Genomic DNA, 14,497 nt, shown 5'->3' with positions numbered 1-14,497 from the left:
GAATATATTTTTAAACCATCCTCCTGGTCATCAAGAAGATAAGAGCAACCCCAATTTTCTCACTGGGCAAAGGATATGAATGGTTTAGTTACAGAAGAAGAAACCCCCAAAGACCCAGGATATGGTGCAGTGGGCACAGTCCTAGCAGAGGGCACCCTGACACTGTGTCAAATAAAGCATGCCCATCCGTAAACCCGGCAATTGTGCTCTTGGGAAACGGTGACCTACCCCCTTAAGGAGTAAATATGAGGAAGTTCTCACAGCATTGTCTGTGGAGGTGGAAGACAGGGCCCCCTAGGTGTCCAACCGACTTTCTCTTCTGCCCTTGGTGCAGACCATGGGGGTGTCAGACCATCGGGTCTGAGATGCACTGAATATTCCCCATCTCCACCAAAAGCTTTCGACGGAGGTGCTGACGAAAACTCAGAGCTGACCAGGGTCGTCTGAAGTCCATTTGCTAAAAGTGAGGGATAAAAATCAAGTTAAAGGCGATGACTCTCTTACACCCAGCACACCACCCCCTCTGCGGAGACCTGACACGCGTGTATGCATGACACAGCCCCACTCTGGCAAAGACTGGCTCTTAGGCCCTGAGCACTTGCCCCCACTCCGTCTTGGCTCCTTCTATAACTGACACAGCCAGCCTGCTGCCCTTCACGTTGAACTTCTTTTAAATGGCCTGCAGGTGGTGTTGGTCATCTTTGTCCACTGACCTGCTGGCCATCTCTGCCTCCAGGAGGCACTGGAAAGGCACAGTGAGCTTGCTGAGGGAGACGGGGTTAAGGCACCATCCGCAGCTGAACATTCCAGTGCCTCGGGCTTCCTTATACCTCAGAGGCTGGCCTGCACCCCAGGCTTCCCTCAAGTTGTCCTCTGACACCCTCCACTACCCCACGACCCCCCCCCCCCCGCCCGGGGTCTCTGGCTACCTAGGCCTGCGACATTCTACACTCAGCTCATTCTGTCCCACGTCTGCTACTCCCTCAGGCTGCTTCACTACCCTCCAGCCTCCTAATCTATCCACTCCCCTCCCACCCGGCTACCCCAGGTCCCCTTGCTGCTCCCATTTTTATCCCCAGGCTGCCCGGTGCCCTGTCCCCAAAAGCCAGCCCTAGCCTTGCGGGATGTCCCTGAGCCACCTCTTGGCTACCAGTCCTCAGGGCATCCTCGGAAAGGATGCAAGACCACCGTTCGGTTTCCTGGTCCTGCAGCCGCTGATGTTGCATGTCTACCTGGCCCAGGAACATGGAGTGCCCGTGCCACAGTGGGAGCACCTATGGCTGCTGGTCCCATGGTTTCCTCGTCTCCTGGCCACCCGGGGAACCAAGACCACCCTGACTGTTGGGGGCACCAGGACCACCCTGACTGTTGGGGGCACCAGGACCACACTGGCCAGGAGGGCTGCAAGGGTCACTCTGGGTGTCGGGACAGCCAGGGCTAGTAGACCCGCCAGGACCACGCTGGCCTTCCAGATCGCTGGGGAGACCATGGCTGGTAGGGTCTCCGGTTCCACCCTGGTCTCCAGGGCCTCCCAGTCTTCCCTCTGCACCAGCTGTACCTCCCGCATCTTTGCCTGCAGCCTGCATGGCTGCTGCAAAGCCCCTGTAACCCTCTGGCTCCAACTTAAAGATGAAGGCCCCCTCGGTCCACGAATGAGGGACTGAGGCTTTCGCAGGAAGTCCCACCCTTTCACGCACACACGCAACTAGGCGTCTCCAGGGCGCCCGCCTGTGCACACCACCCCTTTGGATCCAGAGGGAGTGCGACTGGTTCAGGCCATCTTGGCGCACAGGCCCCAGAGACAGCTTAGCCAATGAGGACCCCGCAGGAAGCTCTGCCCCCAGGAGCGCTGTGCAACCCAGGGCGCCTGCGCAAACAGACCCCCACTCGCTTGTTTCCTGGCAAGAGGGGCCTGCTGTGCTGAGGCTGCTGGGAACCTGACTGTTTCCCGCCACCTGGCCCCGCCCCAAGCTTCCTGGTGAGCCTCAGAGCCGCTGGCGGCACCGGCCTGACCACCTTCATGCACGACTAGCTTGCTGACCCCTGTCCCCTGTCCCCGAGTTCTGGGAGTGACTCAGGCGCCTCTGGGCTAGTCCTGGCCTGTCTTCCCGCTGGTCTCCACCTGCTGCTGCATCTGAATCTGCAGAGACGGTGGGGCCCAGCCCTGGGGGGATTCCCAGCAGCAGTCACTCCTCCATGCCTCTTTATTGCTGAGTGCTATTCCTCGCTCAAGTGTATCATTATCTGGGTAACCATTCACCTGTTGATGGACATCTGGGTTATTCTTAATTGAGTTGATATAACAATTTGTGAGGACATATGGTTTTAATTAGTAAGAAACTGAAGAACTGTTTTTTTCAATATGATGATGCCAGCTTACATTCCCACTAGCAAACTATGAACTTTTCATTTTGTATGTATTCTCTTTTAGTCATAGTTGTACCTTTAAACTTTATTCTTCTTTTTCACAGTTGCTGTTTCTATTCTGGATTCTTTGCATTTCCACAAACATTTTTTTTCTTCACACACTTTGTAATCAGTTTGTCATTTTCTGCAAAGTCAGGATTTTTTTTTAGGTTTACATCAAATTTATAGAATGGTGTGCTGAGAATATACAACTTATAAATACTGGGTCTTCCAATCCATGAACCTGACATATTTCTCCACTTATGTAGGTTTTCTTTAATTTCTCTTGTCAACAGTTTTTAGTTTTCACTGTAAATATTTTGTATGTATTATCTTAAGTGCATCACTAAGCATTTCATGTTTTGGAATGCCATTAGAAATGATAGTGGTTTTTTAAATGTCACTTTTCTTTTTTATAGGTAGTATTTTCTACACACAGAAACACATCCTGTCTTCTCTGAATAAAGCCAATGAAGAGGTGATTGTGGGTGGAGGGGAGCTGAGTGCCAGGTTCCAAAATTCTGGCCCCACCTCCTCAGGTGCCTCTGAGCCTCAGTTTCTCACCTCCAAAGCTTGAAGTAGCGGTCTTCTGATGACTAGATATAGTGATGAATGGGAAGTATTCAAGCCAGAAAATAATTGCAAGCCTCTATTCCCCAAGGAGACTAACAACCCACTAGGCAAATGGGCAGAGGATGCAAACAGGCAGTGGGCAAGTTTGGAAAGCTTTTCTGTGACATGTCATACAGGTGTCCAAAATAATGTGAATGGACCCACATGAACACCAATCCGAAAGAATATATACACCCCAATGTTCACAGTAGCATTGTTTACAATAACTAAGATCTGGAAGCAGCCCAAGTGCCCATTAGTAAATGAATTGATACACACACACACACACACACACACACACACACACACACGCACACCAAAAAGCTGTGGTACATTTACACAGTGGAATACTATGCAGCAGTAAAAAGAAGGATCTCCTACTCTTTGAAACAGCATGGAGGGTCCTGGAGGGTATTATGATAAGCGAAATAAGCCAGTCAGAGAAAGACAATTATCACATGATCTCAATTTTATGTGGGATATTATGAAACAAATAAAATGACCAGCAATACAGATCCAGAGGAATGGAAACATGGAACAGATGAATGAATCTCAGAGGGAAGTGGGATGGGAGGAGGTGGGAAAAGATTAACCAAAGAACTTATACGCATATATGCATAAACCATGGACACATTCAATAGTGACATATGGGTGGTGTGGGGTGGAGGGAGTCAAAGGGGGGAAAGGGGACCTCTTTAACAATAAAGATAATTTTTTAAAAAATGGAACAGCCTTGCCCATCTTTTGCCTTAAACCATTGGAATGTTAAAACCGGGCAAATTAACCTTTGGGCGGGGCCTAGGGCAACCTTGTGTGCCAAAGAATTGTTTACAAACATAACAAGAGCCCTGGCCAGTGATACTCTGTGATGAGAGCGTCGGCCCATGCACCGACGTCTCCAGGGTGCGATTCCAGGTAAAGGGCAGGTACCTGGGTTTCGGGTTCACTCCCTTCCCCGGTTGGGGTGCGTGTGGGAGATAACCAGTGAATGTGTTCTCTCAAATTGATGTCTCTTTCTCTCCCTCTCACTCTAGCTCTAGCTCTCTCTCCCCTGCCGTCCCTGCCTTCCAATTTCCCAGAAAAGCAAAGGAAAAAAATATCCTCAGGTGAGGATTAAACAAAAAACACATAAGAAAGCAGGTATTATGACTACTGGACTGAACCGTTAAAACATCATTAAGCATAAACATCACTATGTTTTGCTCTCCGCACCAATAGAAATGCCGCCTTTCTGTGGATGTAACTGTTCCCCGGCCTTTCTCAGAAAGACCCTCTCCCCTTGACTCCTAATTGGAACACTATTTGCCTGAATCAGTGCTTTCCCGAATAGCTATTCTTTTGGCCTCAAATAAATGTTATTTGCCTTTCACTTTGAAAGGCCTTTTATGTGTAGGCTAACACAGGAAATCGTTTCAGCTTTGCAGGCCACGTGATCCTTCGCGACCACTGGCCTCTGCAGTTGTGGCGGGAAAGCTGCCCTAACCAGGATGTGGACCAGTCTGCTCCAACACAATATACTGGCCACTGCAATTCAGGCCAGAGGCCATAGTTTATGGAGTCCTGAGTTAAATCAGTCAGAAGTTCTTTTTTTAAAATAATAAAAATATATATGTTTATATTTATCTTTTTTAAAAGAGAATTAATAACAATACTTCAGCCCTGGCAGGTGTTGCTCAGTTGCCTGGGCATCACCCCATGCACTGAAAGGTCATCAGTTTGATTCCTGTTCAGGGCACATCCCTAATCGGGATACATAACAGGTGCAGCCCAATCAATGTTTCTCTCCTTCTCCCTTTTTCTCAAATTAATGAAAACAAATATAAAGTACGTTTATTGTGTTTTTTAAACACACACACACACACACACACACACACACACATCAATGTGTGTGTGTGTGTGTGTGTGTGTGTGTGTGTGTGTGTGTGTGTTTAAAAAACACAATACTTTAAAAGGCTGGATTTAACTCCCCAACCACACTGGCACATACGTTAAGGCAAAGGCTCCTGGAGAGGCATCTCCACCTGGCTGTGGGCTGGGGACTCAAGGGGAATACACTCCACTCCTCTCAGGTCAATAGAAGGGCTTCTCCCTCATATTCACTGAGCTGTCCTGCATCCTGAAGGAGACTCTCAGACATATTGATGTGCCCACCACACCTGGGATCATTTTTTTCTTACTCTCACCCAAGGGCATGCTTATTGATTTTAGAGAGAGGAGAAGGAGGAAGGGGCGTGTGTGTGGAGAGAGAGAGAGAGAGAGAGAGAGAGAGAGAGAGAGAGAGGAGAGAGAGAGAGAGAGAGAGAGAGAGAGAGAGAGAGAGAGAGAGAAGAGGAGAGAGAACGTCAATTGGTTTGCCCCAAATGGGGAACAAACCCGCAATCTAGGCATATGCCCTGACTGGAAATTGAACCCAAAACATTTTAGTATATAGGACAACGCTCCAACCAATTGAGCCACAACAGCCAGTGCCACACCTGGGATCATTTTGATAGTTGTGTTCATTTCACTCTATTTGTACACCTGGTCAAACTTCCAGGCCAGGATAAAATTCCCATATTCCCATTATCCGTCACCACGGGACCTGCCTTGTTGATGGCCATTTGAAGTTCAACCATGCCCCCAAACTCAACTCACTGAGACGTAAGTCATTGGGATGACCTCAATGGGGAATCGCACCCCTGATCCTCAAGGTTCTTTGAATCTTTCGTGAAAGTGTCATCACGATAAAGCACTGGTATAGCCCACCACAATGTTCTCCTGGGTCAGACAGCCTCTACCGCCTTTGATGAGACTGAAGTTAGCATCTGCTCTGGGTGTTGGTCCAGGTCACTGAGAGTTAAGCCAGACTGCAGGATGAACTGACGGACCTGAAAGGAGGTGGGAACACAGACAAGGTTCACATTCCCTTGTTTCATTCTTCCAGCTATTTGCTGCACAGCATGGGCAACTGTAGAACCACTTCCAATCCTCAGCACTTGCTTATTCCTCATGAGATTATCCATCTCTGAGAGGCCCACAAGCTTCTTGGCCTCCTCAGCCTTGGACATCATGGAGGGGGGCAGGAAGATGCTGTTGGCTTCCCTACCATTGGTGCTTGTTCTGCCTGAGCCACCTCAAATCCCAGACAGTAAACACTGGGGTGGGCTGAGGGCCAGCCCTGGGTGCCAGAGCATCAGGGCTAGGACCAGCCTGTAGATGGTGCTCAGGATGGCACCCCTTTACATAATCCTCCTAGAAGTCCCAATGTTTGGTCTCACATGTAGTTCTCTCACACACTGCAGCTCAGTTGGCCAGGGTGAAGGTGTGCCTAAGTCCAAGGTCTCTTTGAACCTTAACAACAACAGCTCTGCTTGGTCCATTAACATGGTTGTCTAAGTCAGTACAAATTCCCTGCTCAGCTTAGGGAATCAGGTGAACAGAGAATCTGTGTGAGCAATAAAGCATTAAAGCAGCTTATGGCTCAGACAGAGAGAAGTGGTTAAAGAGGAGGCAGGAAGGGAGTATCCAGAATTAATGACCCCTTTTATGGTGAATTTGATGCCAAATGTGGCACTATTCCAATGATATGCTTGTTACCTTGTCTATTGGAATATTCTTGCAGGCTCTTTACAGCATTCAATCATTCGACAAACTCTCTGACCACATGATTTATCAAGCCCTCTTCTAGGCACTGGAAAAAAGAGATAAGAAAGTCCATGCTCTCAGGAAACCAGCAGTCAGAAAACTGGATACCCGACACATAAATAAATAAATGCAAAAGAGAGTTATAAGCTATTAAAGAAGCAAACCTGAAATTAGAGGGCTCTTGAGCAAAGAAACCATATTGGAGACCAGGACAGATGACATAATTTGCAGAGCCCAGTACAAAATGAAAATGCAGAGCCCATAATTTAAAAATCATTGTGAATCTTAAGACAGCAGCAATAAAACATTAATTCAGAATCACTCTTGGGCTTTTCCTGCACCAAGGATAACTGTTATGAGACTGAGCATCATGGCAACCCAGTATGCAGACACTTGGGTGATTCTTTGTGTCTCAATCCTATTTCTACATGCCCTGAAACCAGCAGGATACTCGTCCATATCTCCCTGAACAGCACCTCAGGATTCACAGACAAGTGATTTCAAGGCAGCTAATTCTGTGTCCAGACTGTTAGCTAGCCGAGATCAGTCTTCAACGATGTGGTTAGAGGTGAGTTCAGTTGAGTTCATCCAGACACCCTGGGTTCTGGAAAATGCATGCCTTGGTCCACTGGTGACTAGGAGCAGCAAATACTCTTGAACATGCCAAGAGCTCTAATAAGAGTGAAGTGCTTAATTAAAGAAGTAATTAGCTTTGTACACGGGAGGCTTAGAGTTTGAAAGAGAATACTTATTTGATGACCTGTGGGGAGAAATGCAATGCTCCCTCTCCTCTTATTCCACCCTAGAAAAGGTTGTGTTTCACCTGAGTGAAAGTAAAGGACATAAGGGGATTGTGGCATGAATTATAAAACTATTTCAATGAGCAGTTCTTTATTCTCAGTGAGCAGAGGGCAGAATGTAAGAAGCTCATGAACTTAGACCAGAGCCAAGCCTGGCAACGTGGGTTGGAGGCCCTGGAGAGGTGGCTACACTCCCGTCTGTGGAAAGGGCTGCAGAGTCTCCCACAACTTAGAAAACTGCTAGAAATCTGCCTTTTCCAGCCCAGGAGTTCGACAGGGGAATACAGGATGGCCCCACTGCAGAAAAACCACACCTTAAGCTCAGAGTTTATCATCTTGGGCTTTGGGGATCTGGCTGAACTGCAAATCTTCTTTTTTGGACTCTTTTTAGTCATGCATCTTGTCACCCTAGCAGGCCACACAACCATTGTGCTCATCACCCTCATTGACTCCTGCCTCCAGACCCCCATGTATTTCTTTCTTCGCAATCTGTCCGCCATTGAAATTTGCTATATATTGGTCATTGTCCCCAACATGCTGGCCAATTTCCTGTCCCATAGCCAGCGGATGCCCATGCTGGGCTGCGCGTTGCAAATGCACCTCTTCATCGCTCTGGGGGGAGCAGAGTGTTTCCTCCTAGCTGTGATGGCCTATGACCGCTTCGTGGCCATCTGCAAGCCCCTGCGCTACACACTCATCATCACCAGGGCCCTCTGTCTGCAGATGCTGGCTCTGGCATGCGTCGGTGGCTTTGCACTCTCACTCACACTTACCACACTAATATTCCTCTTGCCCTTCTGTCAGTCCCATGAGATCAATCATTTCTTCTGTGACATCCCTGCTGTGCTCTTCCTGGCCTGCTCAGACACACGAGCCAATGAGATTGCAGTCTTCGTGGTCTGCATGCTCATCCTGCTGATTCCCTTCTTACTGATACTGCTCTCCTACGGCTTCATTATCACCGCCATCCTCAGCATCCACTCAGCCCAGGGCAGGAGCAAGGCCTTCTCCACCTGTGCCGGCCACCTGCTGGTCTCTCTTCTGCACTATGGCTGTGCAATATTCATCTGCATTTGCCCCAAGTCATGCTACACTCCAGAACAGGACAAGATCGTGTCCTTAATCTACACCAATGTAACTCCCATGCTCTATCCCATGATCTATAGCTTCAGGAACAAGGAAGTCAAGGGTGCCCTCAGGAGACTCCTGGAGAGCTCTAACCAGATGAGGCGGCAGCCTAAAGCAAGGTGAAGGGCAAAGTGGAGTCCACCAGGACTAACCTGGCCCCTTACAAGAACCCAGTGGGTCATCTCACTGCCCACCTTGCGGCTCCACTCCCCCCTCTGAGGGCTGCTCCAAGGTTCTGCATGCCCCTGAACCTTACCACATCTTTCCTATGGTCACAGAGATGGAACGAATCCTGAGGCTTTCCAAAACGTGGCTGTACTGGGGGTTTCCCTTGTTGGACAATTACGTTCATCCTCTGGGACACTGTCAGAGGCATGGACACCGCCAGGAAGAAGGTCATGAGATGCCCAAACAAACCATCAAGGCACCACTTCTCTGGACAAGGAGTTAGCGAGGATCAATTCAAGGAGCTCCCAAGCCCAAGCTGGGTAACGTGAAGGAGTGGAAAGGCACAGCCTCCCAGAAACTGAACCCTGCATCACCACAAAACGACCACAGCCATGGCTCCTCCTGAAATCTCCCTCTCCAACACCTTGAGTCTTTCAAGGATCTTCTGATACTGAGGAGGCAGCTGGTGCTGGGGGACACCCTGCAAGCCACCATTAGGAGTCAGAGCAGGCCGGGTCCTCAGAGACTGTTTCCCCCTCCCCCCTAGAGAGCAGGGGCTGGAGGCCCGGCCAGGACAGAAGTTGCACTTCCAGGCGGGCTTCTCGAGGAAAGCCAGAGGGTAGCGATCACTTGAGATAAACAGTGCAAACCAAACAGCAGCAGCCCCGGGGGCCTGTGACCTGCTCTGCCCCATCAGCTCACCATCCTCACTAAGGCATTTCACTCACTGTCCACCCGCCCAGCCTCTGGGCCAGGTGACTCCTCCTCCTTGAATTGCTTAAAGGGCCACCTGCTCCTGGTAGCCTGTGCAGACTGCCCTTCCTCCTACCTGACCTGCCCTGCTTGGGGAGTGCCTCTCCACCATGGCCGCAAGGGCTTACTCCTCACCCAGCACTGAAATGATTTGTCCCTGACTGGCCTGGGGCACTTGCAGGCAAGGGGTATGATTAATCTGTTACCAGGGACCTGGCAGGTAACAGGTACACAGTAAGCAGTAATCAAACTGTGAGTCCCATGAGCTTTGGCTTACCTTCCGACCCTGGTTGCTATTGAATGAAAGCCTTCAACCCTGCTGAGCTGAGGCCTCTGTGTTCAGGGACTCCTGTCAGATGTAAAGATCTCGAGAGAGTGTTTGCTGACCCCACTCCCACCCCACAGGCTGGGCTATGTGCCATGGATCCCTGGATTCTCCTCCATCATAGCACTTAGCAAGAAAGAATTGTTGAATGAGTAAGTGAACGAATGAGTGACTGGGCACCTTGTGTGTAACAGGCACTGGGCATAGCACTGGCGCTACGAAAAGCAACACAGACCCTGCCCTCAAGGAGCTCACACATTAGCCTGGGGGATTAGGCACCGAAACAACTTTATTTAACACAATTGTTACCAGCTAGTCACAGGAAGGAGTGACTTGTCCCAACACCAAACCTAGGAACACCCACATTCTGCTAAAAGGGTCAGGAATGGGGGGGACTGGGTCCTTGATGACCCTTCATTGGACAAGTAAGCCAGCATGATGACCCTCTCCCTCTGGACTTAACATTCAGTCAACAATACATTTCCTTGTAGTTTAAGCCCAAAAACATTCCTTACTGACACACAGAAACACAATGCTTTTTATTTTAACTCCAGTAGTCATAATATCTGCTTTCTGTTATGTTTGTAAACAGTTCCTTGGGACACAAGGGTGCCGTAAGCCTAGTCCAAAGGTAATTTTGCCCTGCTTTAACTTCCCAAAAGCTTAAGACAAAGACATGCAAGACAGCTCTCTGACATGGAAGGTCCAGCTGCATTTTAAAGTTGCTCCATTTAGCCCAGCTGGCATGGTTCAGATGTTGAGCATGGACTTATGAACCAGAAGGTCACAGTTCCATTCCTGGTCAGGGCACATGACCAGGTTGCAAATTCCATCCCAGCTGTGCCTGACCCAGTCTCAGACCAAGGACAGGAACCCGCAGCAGCAAGCTGCTCCCCCGAGAGGGTATCTGGGCTGGGACCCGCACAGGCTCCGAGGCTCACCTGTCAGCATGTTGCTGGGCAGACTGGGTAGGAAACAGTCACGTGCCCAGGGCACTCGTTGGCCTCATATCTCACAAATGGCGCAGCGCCTGTGTGCGCATGCGCTCCAGAGTGTTCCACTGGTGGCACCCGCTAGGGGGCGGGACTTCCTGTCAGAACGTGGGCGCCTCAGCGGTGTAGCGGCTCTCAGCAGTCCCGAGTAGAGGCCGAGGGGACATGGAGGGTGACGACGGTGTCCCAGGCGGTGTGCCCGAACATGGAGAAGGCCAGGCCAGTCCGGGAGACCCTGGCAGCCAAGTTTGCCCTGAGGGACCCCAGGACCCCAGAAGAGGCGGCAGTGGGGAGGCGGAGGCGGTTGCTAGGGAAGCGCCACAGGTCGCTCAGGCACTCGACGCTCCGGGGCCTAGCGCTGATGCCGAGCCAGCGGCCATGGCCAGGATTCGAAGAGCAACACCGCTCCAGTTGTATCCTTTCTGAGGAGTGCCCGAGGGGCCGGACCTAGGCTGGACACTGGGACAGGGAGGAGGGCTCAGCCTGGGGGAGGGGGTGAAGCTGAGGGAGGGGCCGGTCCGGGTGGCTGAGGGGAAGGGTAATGGCGGGATGTAAAGATGGCGGCGGGGGGGGGGAGGGGGGGGAGGGGTAAGGCGGCCTGAGGGACCAGGAAGGAGGGGGCATACGTGAGGGGACTAAGGCGGGTGAGAGTGGCCTGAGAGGAAGCAGCAAAGTCTGAATGGGATGGTGCCTTAACTGAATCTCCTCTAGCATCCTGCTCGTGCCCTTCAGATCATCCATGCAGGCAGAGATCGCCTGCCATTTGCTGGCCTTCAGTGCCGAACCTCAACCTGAGGGAACTCAACGGGAGGTCCGGGTGTCAGGCAGTCGTCTTGCTATGTGAGTTCTAAAGAGGGTCATGGTGGGGACTGGAGGTGGGGCGGGCAGGTGGCAAGGGTGGGACTCTGGAGGGTCATTATAATATTGAATTGGAGATCCCCCAAAAGTCAGATCCAGCCCTGGCCAGTGAGGCTCAGTGGTTAGAGCGTGGGCGGGCACACTGGAGGGTGGAAGGTTCAATGCCCTGTTAAGGGCACCTACCTGGCCTACAGGTTCAACACCTGCCTCCCAGTCAGTTCATGGCCAGTGTGTGAGAGAAGCGACTGACCCATGTGTTTCTCCTCTCACATTTATGTTCCTGTGACTCTCTCTCTCTCCCTCCCTCTGTCTCTCTCTCTCCCCCTCCCTCTGTCTCTCAATCTCTCTTTCTCTCCCTCTCCCTCTCTGTCCTTCTCTCTCTTCCTCACACCTCCCTTCTGCTCTCTCTAAAAAAGTAATAAATAAAAAGTCCATTCTAGGGAGGTACTCATGGTGAACTGGGCCTGTCACCACCTGAGGGGACACACAGAGTTAGGTGCAAAGTTAATCGTGTTTTATTTCATTTTCTTTTTCCATCCTTTAGCCGCCTGACTGCTTACAACATGGACCAAATGCGACTTTCCATCTCCTCCTGTCTCCAGGAGCTGTTCGTACTGATTGAAACCATGCAGCACATTTTGCCCCCATTTTTTTTTGTCAGCCCCAGGACAATGAATGGGGGCTAAGGCTTAGAGTCCTTATCGGAGCATGCTTCCCTGAGGCATGGAACCCCACAGGAGCTGCCACAGCATCATGGGGGCCCAAGTGTTTACTTGTATACTCCCCTTTCGTACACTCAATTCTATTGTTTCCCCATAGCTAGAGGAGGGGGTTCTGTTTGTCATAGCAAAAAATACAAGTGAATGTTACTCTTCTCTGAGTGAGTTTTGTTACCAGAGCCTCCATGTTCATTTAACTTTGTCCTTGGTTTGAAACTGAGGTGTGCAATTCGGTTACTCTAGTCCAATGGTCGGCAAACTCATTAGTCAACAGAGCCAAATATCAACAGTACAATGATTGAAATTTCTTTTGAGAGCCAAATTTTTAAACTTACACTTCTTCTAACGCCACTTCTTCAAAATAGACTTGCCCAGGCCGTGGTATTTTGTGGAAGAGCCACACTCCAGGCCAAAGAGCCGCATGAGGCTCGCGAGCCGCAGTTTGCCGAACACGGCTCTAGTCAATTGAGGACAAATTAGGAAATGGAAGAATATGAAAATGCATTGTGTGATGCCATTCAACATAAACAGCTCTCAGTATTTTGGAATATTTTCTTGGATTTATAGTTGCATTTATATATTGCATGCACAAAAATATCAGGCAATGTATAAGTTTTGCACGTTCAGGAGTAAATTTTTCTGCACTCATTATATTTAACACTAGTGGCCTGCGGCACGAAATTTGTGCACATTAAAAGGGAATTAATTAGATCAAATATTTTAATATTGCTATTTGCCCTTTCTCTATAATAGAAGTGTCAGAGATGAAAGAAAATTAGTAAAATGTATATGAAAATCTCCCTCCTGTCAGAGTCTGGGGCACGTCACAGGACCCAGAGTCTAGGTCTCACCCACCTGAATGAGCCTCAAAATTGCGCATGACCCAGATCCAGCCAGCCCCACCACATCAAGCCACGCAGAACATGGAGTGCAGCCTTAGGTCCCCCTGCACAGCGCCGGGTGGGGGACGCAGCATCAGGTACTCCTTCAAGGCCTATCATGTCGGGGGCGCAGCCTCAGGTCCCCCATCAAGCCCCGCCAGTTGGGGGGCGCAGCCTCGGGTCCCCCATCAAGCCCTGCCAGGTGAGGGGTGCAGCCTCAGGTATCACGTCAAACCCCGTGGGGTAGAGGACTCAGCCTCAGGTCCCCCGTGAAGCCCTGCCGGGTGGGGAGCGAGGACTCAGGTCCCCAAGCCCATCCTCAGGTCCCCTGGCCTGGCCTCAGGTACCCCGGCCCCAGCGCCAAGGCAGGAGGGCGCCAGGGCACAAGAGCATGATGACCATTTGCATATTAGCTCTTCATTATATAGGATAGGATCTCTCACACTTCCTAAGAAAAACTCGAAATACATGTCACTGGATGCATAAAAGAAGTACAATAATATAATTGCTTAACATTTAGTGCTTCTGTTTTCCTTCTGGTATAAAAATTCAAAGGAATTGTTCAATATTATTTTGTTTGGATGGTTATTTTCTCATGAGAGATTCCAAAAGGCATAATTACTGAGTTAAAAATTTATGTTTACTTTTTTAAATGTTTACTTTTAAGGCTGTTAATCTAAGGTACACAATTGCTATCCAAAAAAATGTGCCCTCTGCCATAGCTGGTTTGGCTCAGTGGATAGAACATCTACCTGCAGACTGAAGGATCCCGGGTTTGATTCTGGTCAAGGGCACTTGCCCGGGTTGCAAACTCAATCCCCTGTGTGGGACGTGCGGAAGGCAGCCAATCAATGATTCTCTCTCATCATTGATGTTTCTATCTCTCCTCTCCCTTCCTCTCTGAAATAAAAAATATATAGTTTAAACATATATAGTGGCTCCATTTATATTAGCGTTTACAAATCTGTAGGGTAAGAGATGATGCCATTCTGAACTTAGGTGGGCTAGGGAGGGTGGCTAGGACACATTTAGGGGTTTGATTTGATGGCAGGTGAGATGAGCGACTGGGAGGCTGTGAAATAACTGTGACTGAGACAGTAAATGAAAGAGAGGGAACATTTAGAGGCAGGGAAAATAGGAGGTCATTTGGGGGCTAGTTGGGATCCAGGTGCCTTCAGGACGTGCAAGTTCGGGTGGCTATGCTGATTTGAAGATACTCAACAGGAAAGGT

The 14,497-nt window shown here is 49.7% G+C and overlaps 1 protein-coding gene, 1 long non-coding RNA gene and 1 pseudogene across 3 annotated transcripts; 2 read left to right on the top strand and 1 right to left on the bottom strand.

Annotated features, from left to right (window-relative positions):
• Positions 1-2,089: 2,089 nt before the first annotated feature.
• Positions 2,090-6,065, bottom strand: LOC307095436 (ribose-5-phosphate isomerase-like; annotated as a pseudogene). Its single transcript has 2 exons — positions 5,464-6,065; positions 2,090-2,140 (listed from the first exon to the last, which is right to left on the bottom strand). The product of its transcript is annotated as a ribose-5-phosphate isomerase-like (transcript).
• A 1,665-nt stretch (positions 6,066-7,730) lies between these two features.
• Positions 7,731-8,693, top strand: LOC307095435 (olfactory receptor 10V1-like; the record flags this gene model as incomplete). Its single annotated transcript, XM_079764621.1, has 1 exon — positions 7,731-8,693. One exon carries the CDS (start codon positions 7,731-7,733, stop codon positions 8,691-8,693), a length of 963 nt encoding a protein of 320 aa, XP_079620747.1.
• A 2,394-nt stretch (positions 8,694-11,087) lies between these two features.
• Positions 11,088-12,332, top strand: LOC307095262. The gene is made up of 3 exons (XR_013813186.1): positions 11,088-11,221; positions 11,520-11,648; positions 12,211-12,332. It is a non-coding gene; the product is annotated as an uncharacterized lncRNA (long non-coding RNA).
• Positions 12,333-14,497: the final 2,165 nt, after the last annotated feature.

Source organism: Cnephaeus nilssonii (genome assembly GCF_951640355.1).
Source record: "Cnephaeus nilssonii genome assembly, chromosome: X".
Lineage (NCBI taxonomy): Eukaryota > Metazoa > Chordata > Mammalia > Chiroptera > Vespertilionidae > Cnephaeus > Cnephaeus nilssonii.
This window is presented reverse-complemented; position numbering and strand designations above follow the sequence as displayed.